The 9,150-nt window shown below is 57.8% G+C and overlaps 2 protein-coding genes across 2 annotated transcripts in view; both read right to left on the bottom strand.

Moving 5' to 3' along the window:
• The window catches only part of Gdpd3 (glycerophosphodiester phosphodiesterase domain containing 3), a 6,178-nt gene extending 3,495 nt beyond the window's left edge, over positions 1-2,683 (bottom strand). The window contains exons 1-7 of the mRNA XM_004623148.2: positions 2,017-2,683; positions 1,753-1,795; positions 1,408-1,543; positions 1,277-1,322; positions 1,063-1,181; positions 894-983; positions 502-635 (exon numbers count right to left, since the gene is read on the bottom strand). Of these exons, the coding sequence (XP_004623205.2) occupies positions 502-635; positions 894-983; positions 1,063-1,181; positions 1,277-1,322; positions 1,408-1,543; positions 1,753-1,795; positions 2,017-2,170 (722 nt within the window). The 5' untranslated portion in view covers positions 2,171-2,683. The remainder of the gene's footprint in view (positions 1-501; positions 636-893; positions 984-1,062; positions 1,182-1,276; positions 1,323-1,407; positions 1,544-1,752; positions 1,796-2,016) is intronic.
• Positions 2,684-2,784: 101 nt separating this feature from the next.
• Mapk3 (mitogen-activated protein kinase 3) lies at positions 2,785-9,150 on the bottom strand. Its single transcript, XM_004622941.2, has 9 exons — positions 8,974-9,150; positions 7,794-7,976; positions 5,781-5,970; positions 5,493-5,609; positions 5,194-5,308; positions 4,639-4,770; positions 4,373-4,482; positions 4,134-4,288; positions 2,785-3,369 (listed from the first exon to the last, which is right to left on the bottom strand). The coding sequence occupies exons 1-8, from the start codon at positions 9,144-9,146 to the stop codon at positions 4,166-4,168; spliced, it is 1,143 nt and encodes a 380-aa protein (XP_004622998.1). The 5' UTR covers positions 9,147-9,150; the 3' UTR covers positions 2,785-3,369; positions 4,134-4,165.

Raw genomic sequence — 9,150 nt, 5'->3', positions numbered from 1 at the left:
AAAAAAAAAAAAAAAAAAAAGCCCAAACGAACACACACACACACACACACACACACACACACACACCCCAATATGCACTTGCATATAATTTAGGGTTTAGCCAGGCACAGTGGTGCACACCTGTAATCCCAGCATCAGGAGGCTGAGGCAGGAGGTTTTTTTTGTTTGGACCCTCCTTCCTGAGGCAGGAGTTTGAGGTTAGTGGGAGCTACACAATGAGCTCAGTAATTATTATTCTTTCTGAGGAATCACAGCTGTCTTAGGGTTTGTGAATACTGGGCAGAAGCACTGTCATTTTTTTTTTTTTTGCACAACCGGGGATTGAACTCAGACCCTTGCGCTTGCCAGGGACGCGCTTATTCTATTGAGCCATCTCCCCAGCCCTGAGGCACTGTCTTTAAAGGGCCTTGGGGTTATCTCTGAGGAGACCAGTGGCACAGGGGGCCCTGACAAGATGGCCTGCATGGGGCTGTTTCTGAGGCCCAGCTCCAGCACTGGTACCTGTTGATGATGGTGGGCAGGAAGCACAAGAAGAACTTCTCGGGGATGCGGACGAAGGGCAGCAGCCCCATGTAATAGAGCAGCAGCACCCAGAAAGACCGGGATATCGTAAAGGACAGTGGCATCTCTGGGTTCTGGGGAGACAAGGAGACAAGAGAGGGGATCCACCTGCTCCTGGGGAAGAAGGGAGGAGGCACTGGCCACAGGCAACATCCTGGGCATTCAGGAGGCCCTGTGGGACAGGCCGAGGCCACACCTCCCCATCACCAGCACTGTGCCAGTGCTCTCCCGATCTGGTCCCTGGGACTGTACCCCAGCTTAGGGGCTTGGGTGAGGCTGGGCTCCAGTGCCTAGGAGGCAGGGCTCTGGGGTCTGGGGGGAGAGGGACTCACAGCGACCTTGCACTTCTTCATGACTGAGTTCTTCTCTGAGGCCCAGATGGTGATCTTGCTTCGATCGAATTGCCTCACCAGGCCTGCTATCTAAGAGGAGCAGAGCCAGGCTAAGGGAGCCAGGCCTCCCGCTGCCCTGCCCCGCTGGCCGCCGTGCCTGCAGCACCACCTTGTGAATGAGCTCCTCATTGTTCGACTTGACCTCCACGCTCATGGGCATCTGCGGGAACCTCCGGAACAGGTCCTCCAGGCGCACCATGCGCCGGTCTGACCCGTGGGCAAAGTGGCCTGGGAGTAGGGCCGGGGGAGGCAGGGATCAGAGGATGGCGGGGAGGGAGTGGGAGGGGTGTCCTGGCTTGGTGCAGGCTCACAGCGCCTCTCACCTGGTGAGAAGTAAACCTCCAGCTCTTCCTTGTATAGGGGCAGCTCCTGGGAGTGAAGTGAAGCGTGTCACCAGCAGGCACTCAAGCAGATGTGACAACCCTGGGAATGGGGAAGTGCAGGCAAGGCCCACCTCAAAGTCCAGGCTGCCCACATCCCTGTTCAGCCCTGACTGGCGGGACAGGTTCTCGTCGTGTGACACCACCACCACACCGTCCCGGGTCAGCTGGCAGTCCAGTTCCAGGAGCTCTGCTCCTTGAGCCATGGAGCTAAGGGAACAAAGGCCATTAGCAGGGGCAGGGGGCAGGGTTGGACTGGCGGGGGACCATGGGACAGTCATGGTGGGATGCGCGCGATCCCCTGCCCACCCCTGAGCACTCTGGATACCCAGACTGGGAAACGGAGGGCACCCGGCGTGTCTGCGGCATATAGCTGGCCCAGCCTGACATGGGAACGTGGCCAGGGCAGGTACACTCACTTCTCTATGGCTTCCATGGTGTTCTCCAGCCGCTCTCCAGACCCTGTGTGGGACAGTGGGGCAGGCCATCACTTACCCTCCCTCTTGCTACCTCCCTGGGTCTCAGCTCTCACCTTCAGTCACTCAGGCAGTGGCCACTCCTTCCCTGCTGCCCCCCTCCTGCTTGGCCCTGGCCTTGCCTCTGGCATTTTGCCCTGGGGCCTACCTCAGCGTGACCCACTTCGGCCTCACTCCACCTGTCCCTTCCTCCCCTGCCCAGCTTACCTCCCCGGTGGGCTGCCAGGTGGGGACGGAAGGCTGGAGGGCAGGGTGTGTGCAGCAGGCGAGGCCGGCGCAGGAAGAAGATGGAGAGCAGGATGTAGCTGCCCAGGGCAGGCAGGGCGTAGTAGAGCAGGGAGCTCATGGCCGCACTCCCCATCCAGGCTTGAGCCACAAGTGCGGCGCCTGGTGGACTGTGCAGCCCTGCTGCTGCTGGCCCAGCCGGTGTAGGTTGGCTCCACCGCAGGCTGGCGCCACGCCCCTAGGACTTGCTGAGCCTGCTACTATGCTGCTGGCCTGGGGCCAGACTGCAAGGCCCAGCTGCACTGAGGCAGAAATGAAGTAGACAGCCTCCCCTCCCCTGATAGTTCAGAGACCCAGCACCCTTGACCACATTGGGGGTGGGGGCATAAAATGCCCCTCCTTGCTGGATCCTTCCCGTTCCCGTGGGCACCATGGCCAGGATATGCGGCACCGCACCCCTGCCATTTCCAAGGAAGCTGGGGGGTGTGCAGGATGCCCTTGAGTCACCCCTGAATCACCCCACTGAGCCAAACATGAAGTCAGAGACGAAGGCCAGAGTGCCTGAGGGGCAAACTGACCCCATTCCTTCCCGGAGCTGGAGCTCCGTAAGCCCCTTCCTCAGCCCTGTCCAGCTGGAGCACAAGGTCACCAGGACCACGTGAAGCCAAGCTGGGAGGCAGATGGACACAGAGGTCAGCCCTCCAGCACAGGTTAGCGTCGGCATCGGCGCACACACACAGAGCCAGGGTGGTCCGTATACACATCTCTATATTTATATATTAGATACAGGCAAGGGAAGTGGGCAGGGGCACTGGGCTGTCCTCAGGCCTCCACTCCATTTCCACTCACCCACACACAGAAGCAGCGAGGGCGTTAAATGTGGCAGCACGGGGACGGGGGACGGGGGGCGCTCCGGCCAGGACTGGCTCCTCAGGAGTACTAGCCCTTGAGACTTAGGAATGTTCCTTCAAGGAAAGTAGGTGGGGTGTCACTGAGGTGAGTGGGGCAGGACTTGCCCTGAGTCTCTACTCAGACTCTGGGTCCCAGGGTAGGTCCTGGGGCAGCCAGAGCCCTTCCATTCCAGAAAAGTCTACCAGGTATGGGGCCAGCTGGGGAAGATGAAGGCAGAGCAGCAGAGAGAAATTTGCTCTGGGCCACCTGAGCTGCTCAAGCTCCAAGGCAGGGTCAGGGCAGGAGGGAGCCTTGGCCTGCCCAACGCAGGAAAGCTCAGCAAAGTGGGAGAAGGAGCCAGGCCCACCCTCAGCCCTGGCCGGGGTCGCACAGTGTCCACTTTCTAACAGTCCAGCGGGAGAAGGGGCAGGCAGGCGCCAGGGCCTAAAGGAAGAAGCAGGCGGGAAAGAGCAGTTAGTGCCTTGAGAGGCCGCCGCAGACCACGGCGCCTATCACTTCATCCTTATCTGCAGATGAGGCCAACAGGTACTAGTGTGACAGCTGAGTCACTGCTTGAAAACCTCTTGCGACACTGCTTAGAACTCTACCGGTGCCTAATCTCATTGTAGAGCAGTCCCCAGAACCTGAGATACAGGGAAGTGACGTGTCCTGCACACCACCACGTAGCTGGGGTGGAGGGGACTTGGGTCTTGTGCTCAGGTGTGCCTGCCTTTGTTGCATCAGGCCACAGCTGTGCAAAGACAGGAAGAGGTGGGAGGAAGGCAGGAACGGAGCCTGGTCAGAGACAGCCCCAGGAGTCGAGGTATGGAAATGGCTAACCGGAGCAGTGGGCGGAAGCTGCGCATCTGGGTGAGCTGCGAGCTGCAGGCTCCTTCTCAAACACAATGGCCTCATCTGCATCCACCTACACTACAGCACCGAAGTCTGGCTCAGTTCCTCAGGGCGAGGAGAGGGCCCCTCAGTAACCTCTCTGGGCTCTACAGTTGGCTGCTGGGTTGGGGGGACCCACGGTGCTGACAAGTGAGATGGAAGGCGCTGGAGGACAGGGCAGCTGCAAGGACTGTGAGGTCACCAGTCTGTTGCCACCACATGGATCGTGGGTGTAAGGCACACCTGGGACTGTACTGAGGTAGGTGGACACCCTGCTACTAGGCCAAGCCTGTGCAAGGGTAGCAGGGGCTACTCACCAGGCCCCAGGAGGCAGGGACATCTGTCCTAGTTAGGGGGCATCTGGTGCCCCTGGCTGAAAGTGGGCTGTCTCTTGGAAGATAAGCTCCTTCAGCCGCTCCTTGGGTAGATCATCCAGCTCCATGTCGAACGTGAAGGGCTCCTCAGCCACTGGCTGGGTTGGCAAAGACAGTAAGGCCGGGCCAGGTGTTGGGGATACCCATTCCCCCACCTGCCCTACTGCTAGTGGCTGCCCCACCTCGTCTGTGGGGTCATAGTACTGATCCAGGTAGGGGTGAGCCAGTGCCTCCTCCACCGTGATCCGCTTATTGGGATTGAAGGTAAGCATCCGGTTTAGGAGGTCAAGAGCTAAGGAGAGGCAGGAAGCAAGGTCAAAGGGAAGGCCAGGCAGCACCAAACAGCATTCTGCCCTGTGCCCAGGGGCTGCCTGATAAGACAGTTGGTGGCATCGTGCATTGTTCTGCACACCCACTTGTGGTCCACCACTGCCGGAGTCTCACTCACCGTTCAAGTCCGACTTGGGAAAAAGCTTAGTCCAGGCCACCTTGGTCTTAGAGGGCAGAGACTGTAGGTAGTTTCGGGCCTTCGTATTAATGATACAATTGAGGTCCTCCTGGGATGGGGAGCCCAGGATTCCTGTAGGTTAGATGAATGTCTTGGTGAGGAATCACCTTGGCCTGGGAGAAGAACGGGGAAAGAGGCAAGGAAAACAGACCCAGCCCGGCTGATGCCTGGCTCCCCCATCTCCCAGCTGAGAGAACAGGGAAGCGGAAGGGGCTGGAACTCAGCAGCCCTAGGGTCAAATGCTGGCTCTTAGCTTTACTTTTCCCATCTACCAAATGGGGATGGGCCAGGGAGATAGCTCAGTAAAATAAACTCTTGTCTGGCAAGCACAAGGGTCTGAGTTCAATCCCCGATTCCACAGAAAAAAAGAAGATACACTGCTCACCGAAACAATGTGAGATGTGAGAAAGGCTCCACACCCTTAAGGTGACCCTTGAGAACTCTCACCTCCCAGAGGCGAGTCCCCTGCCCCTTCACACGACCAGGCTGCCTCACCCAGAATGTGGTTGAGCTGGTCCAGGTAGTGCTTTCCAGGGAAGATGGGCCGGTTGGAGAGCATCTCTGCCAGAATGCAGCCCACAGACCAGATGTCAATGGACTTGGTGTAGCCCTGGGGCAGAGGGGAAAAGATGGGGTGCTGGGCTGAGGCAGAATGTGGAGCACAGAAGTCTAGAAGGACAATGTGCTGCTTTCTCTCAGAGCCCAAGGACCAGAAGGTAGACGTCCTGTGTCACAGAGGCCAACGGTGGGGGCAGAGACAGTTCCATCCCTCTGGTGGTGCCAAGTTCTCCTACCTTAGAGTTAAGCATGATCTCTGGAGCCCGGTACCAGCGTGTGGCCACATACTCGGTCAGAAAGCCAGTGTGGTCATGCTCAGGATCAGCAATCCGGGCCAGGCCAAAATCACAGATCTGGAACAAAACCCAGGTGGCCACTCTTGGTGCACAAGGCCTGCACAGCCCGAGTGGTCACACTGCCACACCACCACTAGGCTGTTCCCTGCTGCCGTGCCCCAAGGCTTCCCCTGGTCAGCCGGCACCCTAGGCTCCTGGAGGGGAAGGGCAGCCACCCAAGCGCCTGACCTTAAGGTCGCAGGTGGTGTTGATGAGCAGGTTAGAGGGCTTGAGGTCCCGGTGGAGCACATTGGCTGAGTGGATGTACTTGAGGCCCCGCAGGATCTGGTAGAGGAAGTAGCAGATGTGGTCGTTGCTCAGTTGCTGGCTTTTGAGCAACTTGTACAGGTCTGTCTCCATCAGGTCCTGCACAATGTAGCTGAGGAGGGTTCCAGAGGCCCCGGGGTAGGGGGCATCCAGAGGCACTAGGTTAAGGAAAAGAGGTGCTGGCAACCAGGCTACATGCTGCCTCGAGCTGGAGCCCTTCGGCCTGGGGACTCGTGAGATGGGGAAGGCTAAGAGCCTCTGCTGCAGCTCAGCTGGTAGCCCTGAGTAAGGACCTTTTCTTCTGTGGCCTCAGTTTTCCTACCAGGGATATGACACCAATAAACATCGAGGCAAGAGAACTTCAGCACTAAGAGCAGCAGCTTTGAAGTTTACTCACGGATGGCCAAAACCTCCATTCTACTACACTAGCTTTATGACCACAACCCGTTTGTGCCTCGGTTTCCTCAGGTGGCAAGGAGGAGAAGTAACTGTTCTGCAGTCAGCCCAGAGCGCACGCTCTAAGTGCTCAGCTAACACGAACATTTACTGCTGATATAAAGGCCTGAGCCACCTGGCTGGTGAGGGGGTTAAGTGAGATGATGTATGAATACCATCTGGCACACGATAAATGTTTGCTTAAAAATAAATGCCTGAAAAAAAGAAAAAGAAATGCCTGCCTTCTGGGAATGATCTGCGCCAGAAAAATGAGGCACTCCCAACAGCATGCCCCTCCTCAGAGACAGTGCCTGGCCACGCACCATGCCGCACGAGGCAGAGAAGGAAATGCCCTTGCGATATTGGAAAACACAAGGTTAAACATAGGTAAATGCCCGCCCCACCCGAAAAGGCCAGGCATGGTGGTGCACGCACTCAAGAGGCTGAGGCAGGAGGATCATTGCAAGTTCGAGACCAGCCTGGGCTATAAAGTGAGCTCAAGGCCAGCCTGAGCTGCACAGCAAGACCCTGTCTCAAAAAGTCATAAATAAATAAACGCCATGTGGTTTGTCTTTGGAAGGCAGCGAGGCTCACCACTATGCCACCAACCCAGGCTGCGGTTTATCTCTGGACGTACATCAGACTTGTTTTTTACAGACAACATCTGGATAAACCTTGCCGTTTTATAGATAGGGAGGTCCCAAGACGCAGCGCCTTGCTTAGGGTAACACAGCAGGCTGAGGTGAATGTGGTGGTTTTGTGTCCTCTGTCTGTGGTGGAGACTGAAGATGCCACCAAACAAATCTTCCCGTCTGGGTGGAGGTTTGGAACTGGTGGGGTGTTATACTCAGGCAGGAAGTAGACAACAAATGAGGGGAGCAACATCAGGAAGGCAGGGAGGAAGGCTGGGCCGCCCTCCCTGGGCAAGGTAAGAGTCCACAGGTGATGGGGGTGGGGCCCTGCGCAGGAAGCTCGAGGAAGGACAAGGTGGGGGGGTCCCAACAGACTCTGGATTTCAGACTTTCTCTGATTTGTGCCAAAGTTAGCATAAGACTCATCAAAGCACGTGGCATGCGCAGTGCCTGCCACAAAGCAAGCCTACAGGAAAAGGCAGCTTTTCTTCTCCTTGCCTTCTTTCCAGTCTGGAGATTCAGCAAGGAATTCTCATCAGTTTGTTAAGCAAGAACTGACTGGGCAGAGGCTGGATCATGTCACAGAACTGCAGATGTCGGAGGACAAAGCTCCCATAGAGCCCATCTCGTCAGCCTCCCTCCACCCCTCTCTATTAGGACACAGCAGAGAAGGACTTGTCCAGGGCCACTCTGGCCACAGAGAGCCAGGATCCCCCTGAGGCCTCCAGTCCTCTCACACTCTATTGGAAAGTTTCTTTTGCTAGGTTGGTTTAGGAGGATGGTTGGGAAGATGGAAACAGAAAGTCACCATCCCCCAGTCCACCTCTGAGGCTGTGCCTGGCCAGCCTGCTGGCAAGATGAAGGATACACATCTCTCATGGCTTCCAGGGTAGGTGCCCGAAGAATATCTCGGATGCCAATGACATTCTCATGGCGGAATCGCAGCAAGATCTGGATCTCCCGAAGGGTGCGCTGGCAGTAGGTCTGGTGCTCAAAGGGGCTGATCTTCTTTATGGCCACACGGGTCTTTCGCACATGGTCGTAAGCGGAGCTGAGAGGGCCAGAGAGATGTTGCTGGTCTTACAAAGGGGGAATCCAGGCTCTGTGGCCCCACCCCAGGCTTGGCAGGGAGAAAAGAGAGCAGGAGAGGAGGGCTCTCGCCAAGTCATAAACAATGCTGGTTCCTTCCTGCTGTGAAGGCCTGGGATCTCCAGGGAGAAAGCTGGGGACCAGCCAGCCGGCCTTTTAGTGACTTTACAAACAGAGGAAGAGACAGACTGCTCACTGACTTCCCTTCTCCTGCACCCCCTTTCTTTCTAGCTGTCCTACCCCTCCTCCCTTTCCCAAGTTGGGTCCCTCAACCCAAGACAGGCCCAGAGGGTAGGAAAGAGTAGAAGGCAGAGGTGAGGTAGAAACAGTGAGAAGGAAGCCCTCCTGGGGCCTCAAAGTGGAGGGATAAGAAGGGGTGGGTCTCAGGGCAGGTACCTAGACAGCAGAGCTGTTGCTATGGCAACAAAGGCCCAGACCCCACAGTGAGACAGAGAAAACTCACAGACCCCTACCAAGAGATGCTGGGAGGTATTCTGATGCCCTCATCCTTCACCGGGACACTGGCAGAGCGGAAGGGGAGGGGTGCCAGGCCTGGCCGCGCCCTGGGCTCCACTCTCCTCTCCCAAACTCCCTGGCAGAGCCTCTGGGGGGGATCCAAGCAACCTCGCCCCCAACAAGGGCCCTTCTCTCCCCTTCCACAAACATTAGTTATGTTCCTAGCTTCACTCTGTCTCTGGGGTCCCTAAAACGCCCACAGTTCCCCGACGTCCACTCAGATGGCCCTCCTTTCATAACGTAAGCGTCGGTTCAAAGCCACCGAGCCCCCTCCCCAGAGGAGGTGGGTAGCGCTCCCTCCGGCCCAAAGCCCCCCAAGGCCCCGCTGGGGCCCTCCTCGCGCCTCCATCGTCCACAGCCTGTTCGGGTCGCTCGGGATCTACCGGTTTCAGAGGCACTGGACGTCCCCCTCACACTAACCTGCCCCCCCAGCACCCCCTCACCTGACCATGCCGTAGGCGCCCTCGCCGATGTACTGCAGCTGCGTGTAGCGCGGGCCCACGTCGAACGGCTGGCCCTTCACGATCTCCACTTCCCCCGGGACCCCCGGGTCGACCCCACCGGCTCCCCGGGGCTCCCCGCCCCCGCCCCCCTGAGCAGCCGCCGCCGCCGCCATCTCC

The sequence above is a fragment of the Octodon degus genome, unplaced genomic scaffold, assembly GCF_000260255.1.
Source record: "Octodon degus isolate 3935 unplaced genomic scaffold, OctDeg1.0 scaffold00001, whole genome shotgun sequence".
Taxonomy (NCBI): domain Eukaryota; kingdom Metazoa; phylum Chordata; class Mammalia; order Rodentia; family Octodontidae; genus Octodon; species Octodon degus.
Note: the sequence above shows the minus strand (reverse complement) of the source record. Positions and strands in the feature narration are given on the sequence as shown.

Bases quoted from the DNA above. Each gene is read 5' to 3' on its own strand.
- Mapk3 (XM_004622941.2), bottom strand. From the start codon at position 9,146: ATGGCGGCGGCGGCGGCTGCTCAGGGGGGCGGGGGCGGGGAGCCCCGG. The intron at 7,977-8,973 runs GTGAGGGGGTGC...TGGCCCTCTCAG, and splicing joins GGCGCCTACGGCATGGTCAG to CTCCGCTTACGACCATGTGC. The intron at 5,610-5,780 runs GTCAGGCGCTTG...GTTTTGTTCCAG, and splicing joins ACACCACCTGCGACCTTAAG to ATCTGTGATTTTGGCCTGGC.